Raw genomic sequence first — 15552 nt, forward strand, 5'->3', positions numbered from 1 at the left:
GAAATGGCGCGTGGTGCCCTCCCTCCCCAAAATAATTCCCGGAGGCTGTCAGCGGTTTGTTTTATTTCACCACTAAACGCGGCAGCGCGTTCCTCCCCGCTCCGCCGTACTGCTGACGACACATCGACTACTGCTGACGACAACTTCAAAACCTTGAAATCCAAGATTGGAAAGAAGGGTAACAGAGAAAAAAAAAGAAGGGAAGAAGGAAAGAATGAGGAAGATGATGCATTTATGAGGGAGGAAGCGAGAGAAACAAAGGTACAAAGTATTTTCTTGTAAAAGAAAAAAAAAAAGAAGAGGTATCTCTGTGTTGCTTTATGTGAGTGCTACGTGTATGAGGATAAACTGCTCACATTGTGAGCTAGGAGAGACAGCACAATAGCATAAAAACGCCACAGCCCTTAAATGGGTCAACAATGCATAAGCAAGCAGCTTCACACTCACAAGAGAGAAGCAGGGAGAGTGCAAATATTAGCAGCACACACACACACACACATTCATACATACATACATACACAATTTCCTCCTCTTAAAGAGCACACAGACACACGTACCACACCGATTTCACGGGTGTGCGAATGGCTCAGCGAGTGTTCGTCTTAAGTAGGGTGAGCTTTCGGCCTTCATAAAACATGTATGGCGCTAATGCTGACCATTATGAGGATTTCTTGCCTCGCAGTCGCCAGGGAAACCGGTTCGATGGACTAAATGGACAAGCCTTTGTAAAAAGAAAAACAACAACAACAACAAAAAGTCTCTTAGAAAATGCATTAAGTTACTCGCAACGCACGGTGACGGCACAGACAGAAACCTTCCCTCTGTTTGCTTTGGACCTGTGGAAGGAACCACAGAAGGATTGTTCAGGGTAAGGGAAATAATGAGCATCCTTTCTTTCCCCTAAAATGTAAAAAAAAATATATATATACATGTCACACATCTGCTTTGGGAGGGTTTTTTTTTTTTCATGAATGCATATATGACCCTGAGTAATTGTGTCCATGAGCTGGGTCCCTTGAACAAATCCAGCCGAGAGGAAATAAGAAGAGAGAAAATAATGAAATTCCTCAGCCAGAGGAACTTAGGAGGATATTGTCCCTCCAGGTGAATGGAGCGTGCACATGTGCAAGCATGCATACAGCTATACATGGAGGTTTTTTATAAGTGCTTCTGTCTGTGTCAAAGCCCTCTCTATAAGGAGAAATGTATGTATGTATGTGTGTGTGTGTGTGTGTGTGTGTGTGTGTGTGTGTGTGCGCATGTGTGTGGCGTGTTATAAAACCCTCCAGCATCCCTGGTGTCAAAGGTCACACTGCGTGCCACTCAGAGACCTCTAACACGGCTCAGCCACAGGCGGGCCAAGAGAGTCCCCCTTTTCTTTAAAGCATGTTAGCTTTTCATTTCACCCCCCCCCCCCCGGCTTCCTCCCTCCCTCCCCACCCTTCCTCCATACGAGACACATTAACTGTGTCCTCAAAGAGAGAAGGCGAGAGAGGGAGAGAGAGAGAGAGAGCGGGGAGGATAATCCCCCTTCTTCCATTGTTACATGCTTTCATCTATTTTTATAAGGCGAAGGAGCGAGGGAGTGGAGGGGCGAGAGAGAGAGAGAGGGGTAGAGGAAGGAGGGAAGTAAAAATAAGTTCTGGTGGGCCGCAGTAGTCTTGTTGCACCATTGAGAGTGTGATGCATCTCCGCTCAGATTCATACGCATATGCAAGCATGTGCACACACACACGCAAACACACTAAGATAAACTGTACACACATGCTTAAATACAATCACACACATTTTCCTCAGTTGTAAGTATTGATCCACACCACCTTCTGTGCAGAACTTGTCCCAGACAAAGCTTAAACTCACCCATTTAGCTTTATGCAGTTCGTTTAAAATTAATTAATGTTTTTTAATAAACTATAATTTGATTGCAGCAGTCAACAACTATATTGCCTCCAATGAAACATCTGCAACTGGTGTATGAATGGCTGATACCACAGAATGACATAATCCATGTAATGATAATGATTGGCGCCTGTTACAAATCACTTCCAGGAAGGTTTAAAACACAAGCTTTATACACACAAGACAGCTTCATTCTTAACCTCCAGATCTGCACTATATTTCTTCCAGAGCTTTCAGCCACACCTCATGACCTTCATCAGCGAATGGCATTTGATCAGTTAGTCGATGAACTGACGGAAAAGTCATCAGTGACGAATATCTGATGCTTCCCGCCTCTTAAATGTGAGAATTCGCTGCAGACCAGATGATTAATTCATCAATCGATAGAATAACAGGCAGATTAATACGCAAGTAAACATTTAAGATGTTAAGATGATCTTATATCTGCTTAGAACTACATTACCCTGTGTAACAGTGCGCTTTAAACCACTTATGTTTATATAAATGTTAACTGAGAGGTTAGAATAAAGTGTTACCACTGACATGTGCAGCTGCCCCCTTGGACGTTGTATTATTTACCTTAAGTGTTATTATTGATGCTAAAGCTAATATGTTTGATATGAGGTCAGTGTCTTTGACCCCGTCGGGTTACACAGCTCCAAGTGCAGGAATGTTCCACAGTGCAAGCTAATGCTACGGTACCACTCCCCCAGCCCCTCACATAGCCCACGCAACACACTGATTATCATTAGCTTTCCACATAATGCCTGCAGCAAGCAAGCGATTGTCTGCATGTGTTTTGACAGTTTTACAGCATTTAGCTGTGTCTCTGAGTCATCAAACCACCCTGATTAAAGACGAACATGATGTCAAATTCCTAAATAATACGACCTAATTGGTATCAATTAGTGGTAGCAGCCGCCGCTGCTGGCAAAATCCCTTCCCAGAAGAAATGCCAGTATACAGCCATGCCTGCTGGAGATGTGGCACAGCAAGCTGTTCTGTAAATAGGCACATGTGGGTGAATGGGTGGCAAAGGAAAGCTACAAAAACAAGTATGTACAGTCTTGTTGGTGTGTGCTTTTCCCAAGTTTAAAAATCTGTGTTTGGGACAAAGTTGTGGGCGGTCGAAGAGCACAATGTGAAGTATCGGAAATGTCAAAGGTTAATCTGCTGGCGGGCCAGATGCCACACATCTATAATGTGTAAGATAAACAGAGAAAGCGCCTAGAACATGCATGCATCAGCTCATGCACAAACACAGCCTGTAAAATGTACACAATTTGCAATTCCTACCTTCCTAAAGGTCAAAAAGAGTGTCACTGCTTATAATTCAAACCGAAGCGTGCACGCGCACACACACACACACACACTTAGAAACACAAGGATATCTCTTACCAACTTTGGCAAACCTTCGCTAAAATGAAGTCACATCTATGTATATTGGCTGTAAGCAGGTTACATCTGGTTCCAGTTGGTTCAGTTGGATTTGGCAAAAATGTGTTCACCATTTTCTCGGAAAGGTCTGTAATCGTATGAATGTGATGTGTTTCATAATCAGGCGCAGCATTCCTTGTGTGCAAAATTCAATTGCCGGCAAGTTTTTTTTTTTTTTTTTTTTTTTTTTCGGGACATGGGGAAAGAATTTGCTCCAGCGCTGGAGTTATTATGCATGGATCTGTGTATGTGCCCCAACTGTGAGATAGGAGGAGGATCTGGTGGTAGTGAGAGACGGCGTTTGCACATAAAGTATGGTATGTTTGGCGAACACATGAATGAATGCATGAGCGGCCCCAGCTTGGTGTCAGCCTACAGAATGTGTGAACACCTGAATGTGTTTTTTTCTTCTTCTTCTTCTGCTTTTTTTTCAGAATTCTGCTTGTTTGCGCTTTCACAACAAATTCCTTGAAGTGAGAAAAAAAAAAAAAAGGAAAAAAGAATGCCTTCATTCTCTGGCTTTCTCAGTTATCCTCTCAGATATTCTCCTGGTGTGAAGTTGGCATGCTGCAGCATATGCACATACATATACACACACTTGTCCCTCACAGTGGTCTTCTTTGGATGCTCAGCCCACATTCAGGGATCAGGAAATGTGCAAATAAATAAATAAACACTTGCAGTCATCAAGTACGATTATTGGCATCCCTTGCTAGCTTGCCCCTCCCATGCTATAGACCTCACACTGGGACAGACATGGCACCCACTGTGTCCCAGTGCTGCACACCTGATGTTCCAGCACGCACCACCGAGAGTAATTCCTCTCTCTGCGCGCAACCTGTTTGGCTCATCTTTTTCTTCTTTCGATCACACGCAGAATCCTAACGGCGTGACAAAAGGGAGGAAAGTTACAAAGAGACGGGAGAGCGGGAGGAGACGTGGGAGGGACAGATCCGGGGAGGAGGTGGGAAGCGGAGAGAGGAGGGGAAACAAGCAGAAGACAGAATGCCTGGGAGGAAAGGAGGGACGGAGGGAAGGAGGGAGCTTGAGGGCTGGAGGCTTTGGCTGAGCGCCTTGGAGGTGTTTAATTGTCTTCATTGAAGTCCCCCCTCCCCACACACAGAAATGCTACCTGACACACATTCCCCAGCCAAGGACTGATTACATCGTGAGGGGTGTGGGAAGGAACGAAAAAGACATGAAAAAAAAAAAACAGTAGGTGCTTTCCTAATTAACAGCTGTCGAAGAAAGCGATTTTATTCCGAACATAACAAATGCCTGTGCCATTTGGAGACGAGCCAAATTGCTAGTCGCCGCTTCATTGCACCTAAAAAGGCACAAAATGCACATGGCAGCGCTTATGACTATAGGCCCTCATTGAAAACACAGTCATGTCTCTGCAGCGCCATGAAAAGCCATTCTGCTTTCCCGCTCCCTCCCTCCTACAAGTGCTGGCTCGCGCTTTATCAGCTGTGCATCCAAATTGCAGAAAACAATGCAGAAAAACAACAGACAGGGCACTTTTTGAAGCGAAAATGGACACACGTATGGCATTCCCCCTCCGAAACAATATGGCCGCCTTACTTGAGCGTGGGGGGCTATTATAGCAAGTACTTCACAGCAACACCTTCTTATTTACTGGCTTTTCTTCACTGTAAGAATGGCTCGTATTCTGTACATACGCGGCGCAAAATAAAGCGAGTGCACTTCTTCTTCTCTCTCCAACCAAATGGCCGTCATGGCAGAGCGATGCTTCTCCGTGTAAGCCAGCTGAATGGCTTTTTTAATCTCTGTCAGGAGTGGGTGTCAGTGCGCCCGTAGCTACACAAAACACCGCAGCAACAATTCCATTATCTACACTCTGACTTTCCACAATGTGTCTGTGTGTTTGTGTGTCTGCACAACACATACATACATGAGCTCTAGTTTATTTCTGGCAGTTTCCTCTAGAACTTACAGCAGCGAGAGTAATATTAGATGAGATTTTGAACAATTGTCTCCTCCCCTTCTTCTGTATTATTACTTAATATGATTTAAATGGTCAGTTCACCCAAATCACGAAAAAAAATCTTCCGTGAAATTTCTACCGCTTCCAACCAAAACTGGACTTTGTTTCTGGACAGATTCGCTGCTACATTCATTGATTATGTATCTTTGCATTGGGTTGGCTGACTTAGAAAAAACCTAGATAAATAAAACCAGAGCTCTCTGTATGAGCAAATCCAATATGGGTGAATGTGAAATAGCTTCTTGGGCGAGTTGGATGAACTGATCCTTTAACAGGAAACATAAAATTTGAAATCCCTGCAGATTCTCTCGGCCTGTCTTGTTTCCTGTCGAGAGCAGGTATCCTTCACTTTTAATTCTGTCAGTGTGGTGCGTGTTACAGGAGTTAGGACTGCACTGGGTGGGCTTTACAGTTCATGTGTGCCCATGTGGAGAGACAGAGAGGAAGACAGGACCGTGGATGTGACACTGGGGTATGATTTGAATACCTGCCCGCTCTGGCTGAGCAGTGATCAATCATCTCTCTGTCAACCCCGCCACTCCCTGCTGGCAACTTCTCCATGCATGTAACCCCCCCTCCCCCTTCTCCCTCACTTTTTCCTTCTGTTTCCCATTCTCTGTCTCTCTCCTGTTTGCTTTTTTATTAATTTTCTCTATCTCCTGGTCTCTTTCCAACCTCCTATCCTTCGATCCTCTTCTGGGCTCCCATGCGGTGTGTTACTCATTTACTCTTGCCTCACCATGCCTCCCTCCCTCTACCTTCCCCTCAGTGCTCTCTCTCACATCATCTCACCGGGCCTTCTTGTTCTTTCTGTCTCCCTTGCTGTCGCCTCGCCTGAGGATGTCATGAAGAGAGAAGGGGCGAGGGGGTAAGGGACAGATGGAAATATATGAGGGAGACACGGCAGAGGACCGCGGGCAAACACAGAACACAAACCCTGCTGCAAAATATACAAGCATCCAACGCCTTTATGCACTTTTCAGATGCGGCTGATTATTATTTCTTTCGTTTCTGTCCTGATTTTAATTCTCTAATAAATATTGTAGTGTTTTTAACTCGTGCTCACACATGGACTGTGACCTTGGGGGAAGGCGAGGGGGAGAAAAGCATGTGTAACGTGCTGATTGATAGCGCGAGCGCCTTCCGCTGGGTGATTTTTCACTAAACCGCTCTCTGCCGGGTGGTGATGGGCACAACACACGTGCACACACACACACACGTGCACACACACACGTGCACACACACACACACACTCCCATCTCTCCACCAAGTTGGGGGAAATCAGACCTAAGACCAGCGCTGCTGCCGCTCCGCTCTTGAAATATGAATGGTTTTAATTAAACAAACTCGCTTTGCCATCTGGCCGTACAATTGGGCTTGCCTAATGAACAGAGTTGCACACGAACACACCGCGGTGCACACACACACACACACACATTATTAACCGGGCTAAGCAGCATTCCAACAGGCGAAGCTTCGGAAATGGAGAGAAACAACAACAATGAAGTGATCTAGTGAGGTGCTTCACAAAGCTGGAAAATGATGCAGTGCCTCATTGTGCTGAATGAAGAGTGTGTGTGTATGTGCACGTGTGTGTGTGTGTGTTTGTTTGTGTGAGTGAGTGAAGGACGGCTAAGTGACTTCTTTATGTGACTGAACATAGGTTTCTGCGTGTACAATTGTCAACAACTCACTCTCGTCTGTCCACCGTTTCTTTGTACCTCGAGCTCGTGTGTGTGTGCGTTAGCAAAGGCTCTGACAGCGTCTGTGCTCACCGGCTTCCTGACTGATAACTGCTGTGATGCGCCACTTGTCTGTCCTACTCTATTGAGCCGGCTAGCCAACACTAAATGATGATGTTTGTAATCCAATGGTGGTACCCCAAGATTTCTCAGCAGGAGAGACAGGAGAGAGATAGAGTCTGGTGTGTGTGTGTGTGTGTGTGTGTGTGTGTCTGCGTCGCTGTGTGTTTGTTTGTGTGCTGGGGGGGGGGGTTGTCTGGCAGCCAAAGCACAGAAACGTGGGAGGCATGCTAACGTTAGCAGCCAGTAGGACGTGCTATTACTCTCTTAGAAGCTACAATAAATTTGCACTGTTCATCTGTCTCAGCAGCCAGCATGAGCGGAATCAGGCGTCAGCCGCTGTGTGATGCACTCAGTGATGTAGTGGTAAATAAAAAGTTGAGTAAACTAATGTATAGGCTCCTGTCTGTGGGTGATCATCAAGCGGTACAAATGGCCCCTGCCATATGAGAAAAAATACTCCCTTTTCCTGTAAAGTTTTTCTCTTTAAAACTAATTTAAAGTGGCTAGACTCTGATTTATTTCATCTCTACACACACACACACACACACACACGCCCACACAGAGCATGTTAGCTTTGCTCATCTATGTATAGCATAGCCACTGGCAGCCCTACACGTATCATCATATATCAGCTCATGGTGGAATTCAAGAAAGTGAAGCTAAAGTAAAAAGGTTATGGCTATATATTAGCATTTTCTTCTATAAAAAAAAACAACCCAACAATAAATAGTGATTCATGCTATGGATTAAATAGGATAAATCCTTGACATCATGACCTACAGCAGCAAGCACAGCACACCGCGTAGCTGCACTGATGTACTCAACAATGATATTACATCTCCAGCGCCGGGAGCTGCTCTGATTCGCGCGGAGGTTTCACATGAAAACACCTCAGACACCTCACTCAGTGATGAAAGGGCAATGTGGAAGCATGTTATTTTGAGGTGCACTTGAACTAACACGGCAAAAAATTGGAAAAATCCACCCCCAACCCCCACCCCTGCGATGCGAGAGATCAATAATGGAGCACAAGTCTTTGACCCACCGATAACACTGTACATCTGGAAGAGAGCTCTTTGCCATCCATAACGGCCTAATCGGGTGTTTGACTCCAAACACTCAGGGTTTATGAATATCTGATGAGCGCTGGGGTAAGCTCATGAATAAGTGAGGGGCCCAGCTGTGCATCAAAAAGATCAAGACTTCATGAAAAGTGCCATAGCTGAGCGATACATGGAGCTAGGTGCTGTTCAAGAATTAGGGTTAAAATTGATTTGCTTCTTCTTCTAAAATGGTATTTCAGCTATATTTGTAAAGATACAGCAGGAATCCTCATAGGCTCCTGTCTCGTTTCAGCCTACTGAAACCAGGTCTATGAAGATGAAACTACAGAGGAGTCTTGTCTGGTAGTTTGTGCAGTGTGTAATGGGTCAAGAATGTGTTGATATTCCCGTGGTGACCCCAAACACTCCCTGTTCTGAGTTGGTTCTGGAAGAATCTGTCTTGGACAGAGAGGTTGTTTTTTTTTTTTTTCTTTTCTTTTTCTCTTTTGACACTCCCCATGGAAAGAAGTCAACCAATAGAAAATAATAAAGTTCGAAACCTGACCTTGATGAAGGAGATGAAGAAAAAGAAAACACTGTCCCCCGGCACATCTGTGCAGGGTGGAAGGAAAGGAAGGATGAGGAACGGGAGGCAGAGAAGGGAAAAACACAAGTTTGTGTGTATGTGTGTGTTGTGTGTGTTGTCTTCATGTGTGTCTGTCTGGGTCGATGTTAGTACGGATGCCTGCATATGTGTGTGTATGTGTGTGTTGTTTGTGTGTGTGTGGGGGCAGAGGGAGTTCTTGCGTGCGTGCATTCATGTGTGCGAGACAGACGAGCAGCTGCAGTGGAGGACGATTGTTCCTGCACATTGTGTGAACATCGATTGACAACAAGCAAGTCAGGGGGGGGGGTAGAAGCACGGAATCAAAAAAAGGGACACATTAGCCTTTGTCCGTGTTTCACCCCGACACAAAGCGACGGCAATCAAACATGATGAGTCAGTACCGCGGTGAACGAGGAACAGAAATCAAATCCTCCGATTGACAGTTTTCAAACTGACACTCATACTTCTAAACAGAAGGTCAGGATTTTGTAAAGTCTTGAATTGACCCCCCCCCCCCCCCCCACTCCATACATCTTTCCACCCCACCCCCCTTTCTTTTCTAAAAAAAAGACTCGCCAGGAATCATCATCATATCACGCACGTAAATGTCTGCAATTACCTGTCGCTAATGATGCCCACGCCGGCTCTGAGCGCCACAGCAGGCCATCTGCTAACTTTTTTTTTTGTTCTCCCTCTTTCCTTAAAGAGCTCAGGCTTCATGTAAAGAGCGAAATGCAGGCGCTGACGGTGTCTGCATATACGCCCTGGCTACAACAAGAGGGAGCGCTAATGACTGTAGTTAGCGTCCCTCAAGAGGCTGGAGCAGTTTGCCAATATTTGCCCTAACCTTAGATGATTGCGTTTTACTTTACACGCCGGTGTTTAGCCGATGCCCTCATCCAGAGCGACCTTGCATAAGTGAGCGAGCAGGGTCCCAGCGTCTGCATTCAAGGGCAGATTAACAGAAAATATACAGATGTTTTTTTTCTTCTTCTCGGGTTGAATAACAAGATCTAGACCAATTACAGTCTCTAAGACAACAAGGCCACCCTGTTGCCCACCTAAATCCAGATCATATCACCTCATAGCCTCCGAGCACAAACTGGAAGAACTCGATCGCTGTATTTAATGCGCTGCGAAGATGTGAGCTTTTTGAGATTTGAGATTAAAAACAATACGTTGAACAAAACAGGGCCCACATTCGCATGCACTCGCCCGCTTCCAATCTCACTTGTACAGCTGGTGTGTGTGTGTGTGTGTGTGTGACACACACACACTTACACACACACACACACACACACACACACACAATAGTTCAGCTGATCTCACTAAAGATAGCGAGCAGCAGCGGAGCATGTTGTTTCTCTTGGATGGAGGCTGATTCATGAATTGACCTTGACTCCGTTCCTCCAACAATTCTCCTCTAAAGCTGCAGTATACTTTGCGATAGCACTCTCTGAAAGCGTGGAAAAGGAGAATTAACAACATGGGCGCACTGAGCTGGAGCCAAAATTGACTGGGATTACATTAGCATATATTTTGGGTCAGCGTTGTAATTGTAAAAAAATATTCCAAATTTGACAATATTTTATGATACATGAGCTTTTTTTTTTTTTTTTTCGGTATTCAGTATTCCGTTTCGGGGTTCATTCGTTTCACTATTTATGCTGTGTTTTTGTTTCCAAGGTGGATTCGCTTGACAGGCTGATCACAGTTTTGATCTAACTGGGTTTGTCTGGTCTGTGTTGAAAGTAGCAACAAATTGAAATGAGCCTTTTTAACTGGCTCTAACTTGGCAGGTAAACGGGTACCTTTTTAAGCCACAGATTTTTTTTTTTTTTTTTTTTTTTTAAATCCACGAGGTAGCCTTATCGGCTCACACCAAAGTGTTTTAAAATCCCTTTTAATCTGCATTAATGCCAAGAATTTGAGAGAGGTCATTGTGGACACCTGTGTAACTGCCCGTTTGATGTGGACATCTGTCTGCTTGGCCCGGCTATCTGCCGTACAGGGTCATCACATTAAGCGAGACCATTTCATGCCCAGGCTCCACCTTGTGACTATAACACTGATCCGATATAAGTTAAGACATCATCTACCAAACAACTCCATCTAAAAAGAGAGGATGTGAATCTTTAAGCCATTTGAATATCTTTATCCTAAGCTGCAATGGGAAAGCCTCTGCACTTAGGCTTAGCACTCTCAAGACAGCTCCTCCTTGTTAAGCATCGCCTCAGACTCTGAGACTATGAATGGGACCATTACCCCCATCTCTCGCTGCACACCCAGATCCACACACACACACACACACACACACACACACATATTTTAGCCTTGGTAGGAAAGTAGCTCAGGCTAGCTGTGAGAAGGTTCTGCAAGGGAGGATGCAGTACTGTACCGAGGGACTGCTTTTACAATAGGCCTTTTTTTCTTTCATTTTTTACATTGCTCCCACTCACTCTCTCTAAACTGCAGACTTTTCACATTACAACCTACAGAACATCAGTTCTATCTCCCAACTGGAACAACATGAGCTCCTTCATAAGGGCCTCAAGCCAAACACACATCGCAAATCAGCACGGCAGCTCTCCGTATAGATTCTACACTGTTCAAGTGGAGTATTAACCCCCCGTCGTTTTCACTTCTTTTTTTTTTTATCTCAAAGAATAGAAGAGAAGACATCGAGATCTTATAGGAAATCTATCCCCAGTCAAGCTGAAGCCTAGGCGCCAAATGGGGGGGCCCAAATGAAATTCAATGGGAATTTGAAAGATATCCAAAATAGCTGCCGACTAACAGGAGTAAAAAAAATAGTCTGAAAGGTGTTAATCTAAAACAATGCGTTACATGCAGCACCTTTGATCAAACAAGCCTGCTGCTTCTGAAGCGGAGCCACAGGCTCCATCATTATACCCACCCCTCGTCTTCACATGATGCACATCGGTGGAAGGGCTTTAGCTTTCATAAGAGTTGCAACGGCTACAACCGCCGCACCACATCACAGCTGACACGCCAAAGAAGCTAAATAGCCAATGCCAAAAAAAAATCCTCAAGCCAAAAATAATTTAAAAAAATAACAGAAATACTAACGAGAGGAGAGATAACCTCACGTTCCTGCATGTCAGTGAGGCTGTCTACCATCGGCCGTGCTACGTGAATGCTCTAAGGCAGTATGTGCGTGTGTGTTTCCTGTATCTTAGCGTTTTTCTTAATCTCCTTTCAGTGTTTGCCCCTACCATTTTCCATGTGCTCTGCCTCACCGACACTGCCATCCGGCGTTGTCCTCTCGTAGCTGTCCTCGGGCAGGGGGAGGGCGCCCAGCCGGGGGCCCGACGAACTCTTGCTGCTGGGCGTCTCCGACTCGTCCAGGCCGCTGTCGTAGCAGCTCTGCAGCGATCCCTGCTGGTGAGGGTCCTGGGGCTGGCTCACCACCGAGAAGGTCACTCGGCGAAACGGCTACAAGAGAAACCAAACGGCCGGGGGTCACTATAAAAGGGACTGTTTTACTTTTCTTTCTCTACTTTACTTTTCTTACTTCTCTACGTTTCTTGTATTGTTAGGGAGTTGGGTCCTCTGGATTTTAGAGAGGGGGATTCGGGTCAGGGTGGCAGAAAAATAGGTTAGAAAAAAGGGGGTAAGGAGGCGTAGAAGTGTGCTAGCTAGATTTTTAAGGACACAACTATTAGGGTACACTTAAATCTGCAAGCTAGCTGTGACGTCACTTCCCTCACCCCAAAAAATAAGAAACATAACCTTAACTGCTCTTTCACAACAGCCAACAAAATGACCTCTTCATCACCACGTGTTTTATTTGCCTACGAAAGAGAGGACAAGGCGAACAAGCCCTGGGCTCTGCGGGAGGTCAGATTTGACGCCACAGAGCAAAAGCGCCAAGGCAAAGACAAGCACATACAAACAGGCGTGCGCACATGCACGCACGCACACACACACACACACACACACACACACACACACACACACACACACACTGCGAGATGAGCTGTGGGCTCACACTGTCAATATGTGTAGCCGGCTCGAACACGTTATTGAACAGTGTCCCGCGTTAAACAGTAACAGAGCATGTCATTAAAAGCCCGGGCCTCTGTTCTTTCTCACTGTATCAGTTTGTTTCCTTTCCTCTCTCTCACTCTCTCTCTCATAAATCTATCCCTGCCTGAGCATCGTACAAAAGGTAATAGCAGAGAGGGAGGGGGGGGGGGATGAAAGAGGGAGAATGAGCATGAGACAAGGAATGAAAGACCAGGCTTGGTCATTACCAGAATAAATGGCATAACAAATGGCTAATGCCATTCATTAATTAGATACAAACACAGTCAGAGCTTCGCCTCTGTTGCGCGGTCGCATCTTCTCTTCCTGCCCCTTTGCTGGACCTCATCACTTCCTCATGTTCTCCTCCTCTCCCGACACCCTCCTCCTCCTCTCCTCCCCCCTCTGTCCTTCTTTCCTTGTTCCATCATGAGAATATTAAACAGGACAGAGGCCCATTACTCTCTTTCTCCCTCCCTATCCCTCCATTTGTTCCCCTGTTGTCTCACCTGATGAAGTGAAATCGGTTATCAGCTTGTCTGATTGGTAACTTGCGTCTTTTAAATTTTTCTACATCTGTCCTCGACACCGCCATAATCCGCCCTGTCATTTTGTTTTTGAGACGCAGACGTCAAAACATCATGTCGAGCTCTTATGGTGTCGACTGATATTCCTTATGTATGAAAGTACATCCTTAGAAAAAGTGACAAATGAAGCGTAAACACACACACACACCCACACACACACACATGCGTCGGGAGCATTCTGAGCGAGTGTTGACAGGTCACCTTGGAAAGGTGAACCTCTCTGTTATTTTGTCATCCTAAAACACTTTTTGAGCACCTCTGAATCTCTGCCAGGCGCGCAGAGCAAGATTCTCTTTTTGATAATGAAATTTCCCACAAGCCACTGGGGGGAAAAAAGGGCTTCTTTTTTGTGTGTGTGTGTGTGTGTGTGTGTGTGTGTCTGAGTGGAAAAATTTGCATTTATTTATATATTTCCTCTTGGTTCTCTTTCTCTGGCTGGCTGGCTAACACAGCAATCTTGGCAATAAATCATGTTTCCATGTAATTACAATCAACACTCAACAAATGAATTGGTATAAATATTCATGCAAATTTCACTTGGATAGTCAAACATTTGTTGCATAATTAAAATCAGGACCCAGAAGGAGAACCGCTCTCTATAAGTGTAATAACACTTGAGAAGATGTTAAGATATTAAACCATGTTTCGTTTTTTTATATATATATATATATATCTAGATATATATCTATTTTGTTTTGTTTATTTGTTTGTTTCTTCTCACTTGTTTGGTGTGAGGTGCGTGTTAACAAGCCCCCACAGCTTGCGTGTGGTCGAAAACAAAAAGTACTTTGTCTGGTTCGGATTTAGTGGAGTGCCATACTCCTTGGGAAACACAGTGTTCTAATGATACAGATTAAACAACTGTTGCCTAATGAATTGCTGGCGAGCCCGCCGCAAAGAAAAGAAACACCCGAGCAAGCGCGCACAGAGGGAAAATTGAGTTTGGGAGAGAGAGAAAAGAGGCTGACGGGAAGGAAGGGAAGAAAAAAATAAAAGTTAAATGAACAAATGGATTTTATTCACCTGAATTTCCCCTTATTTTCACTGGAGGGAGAGCGAGATAGAAGAGAGAGGGGGGAAAAAAAGCTAATTTGTTTGCAGACCAGAAATGGAGTTCATGCAGAGATCGCCGGAGGCTTTGGATTAGAATCTGCAGCAAGCACCGTCTGCACAGCGACCTTCGCTCCCTTCATTCTGTGTCTTTTAAATAAATGAATAAAATAAAAAGTGATTCTTTTTAAGTCATATTTCCCTTCTATTTGTGTGTGTATGTGTGTGTATGGACGTCTACGCGTGTGTCTCCGTGGTAGCTGCGGAAGAAAAAGGAATTGTCCAACATGCCATGTGAAATTACATATGGCTTTGTGGATGTCACAACCAATCTTACTTCTTTTTTTCTCCTGTCTCTTTCTCTCTAATATTCATAGGGAAGACAATTTGGGGGCTTGTCACATGGCCAAACCACAGGGAAAAAATTAACAAAATTATCCGCCACGCACACACGCAATCAGAGCTGACGATTGGGGGTATTGCTGCCCTGAAGATATGTTCAATGCATGAGCAATGGCGAGGGAGATTTTGAAATTGTGGGTGTTACAGTGGAAGTGTATCCCCATCACTGTCAGTTGACCCCGCCCCACCCCTCACCAGATACTGGCCATTTTTCAGACCCGCTGAGTCTGTTGAGCCCGACCCGAGTACATGTCCTTCAATGCTGGCCCCTTTCTACCTCCCACCCTGACCTGCTGGCCTCACGGTCCACTCAGCCGCCAATCAATTCAAGCAGTGACCAAGCCTGAAGCACAAGCGCGCACACATATGGCTTAACCCCCCCCCCCCAAAAAAAAAAATTACTTTCAGCTCAGTTTCGTGACAGTCTATGATATGATGGATGGTTTTTTATAGACTTGGATTCAGAAAACATAAAAAAAAAAAAAAAAAATCTGAATCTCATCAAATTATTCCACCTATGCTGTTGCATCACTACACGGCTAAACCCCATGCTGCGCCCTGGCAGAGAGTAGCCAAGCTTCTTCTTTTTTTTTTTTTAATGTATGGATTTCATTACAAGTTAGCAGTTGTTAACTTTATCTTTACCAGATGCTGGGACACCACCCCC

The 15552-nt window shown here is 44.9% G+C and overlaps 1 protein-coding gene across 3 annotated transcripts in view; it reads right to left on the reverse strand.

Annotated features, from left to right (window-relative positions):
- pcdh7 (protocadherin 7) overlaps positions 1-15552 on the reverse strand; it is a 104053-nt gene that overhangs the window by 42001 nt on the left and 46500 nt on the right. For 2 of the 3 annotated variants that reach the window (XM_022760784.1, XM_022760783.1), the window contains one exon: positions 12036-12255. In XM_022760784.1, coding sequence (XP_022616505.1) covers positions 12036-12255 — 220 coding nt within the window. The remainder of the gene's footprint in view (positions 1-12035; positions 12256-15552) is intronic. The other variant, XM_022760785.1, reaches the window with a different exon arrangement.

Source organism: Seriola dumerili, unplaced genomic scaffold, assembly GCF_002260705.1.
Source record: "Seriola dumerili isolate Sdu_G_001 unplaced genomic scaffold, Sdu_1.0 BDQW01000362.1, whole genome shotgun sequence".
Lineage (NCBI taxonomy): Eukaryota > Metazoa > Chordata > Actinopteri > Carangiformes > Carangidae > Seriola > Seriola dumerili.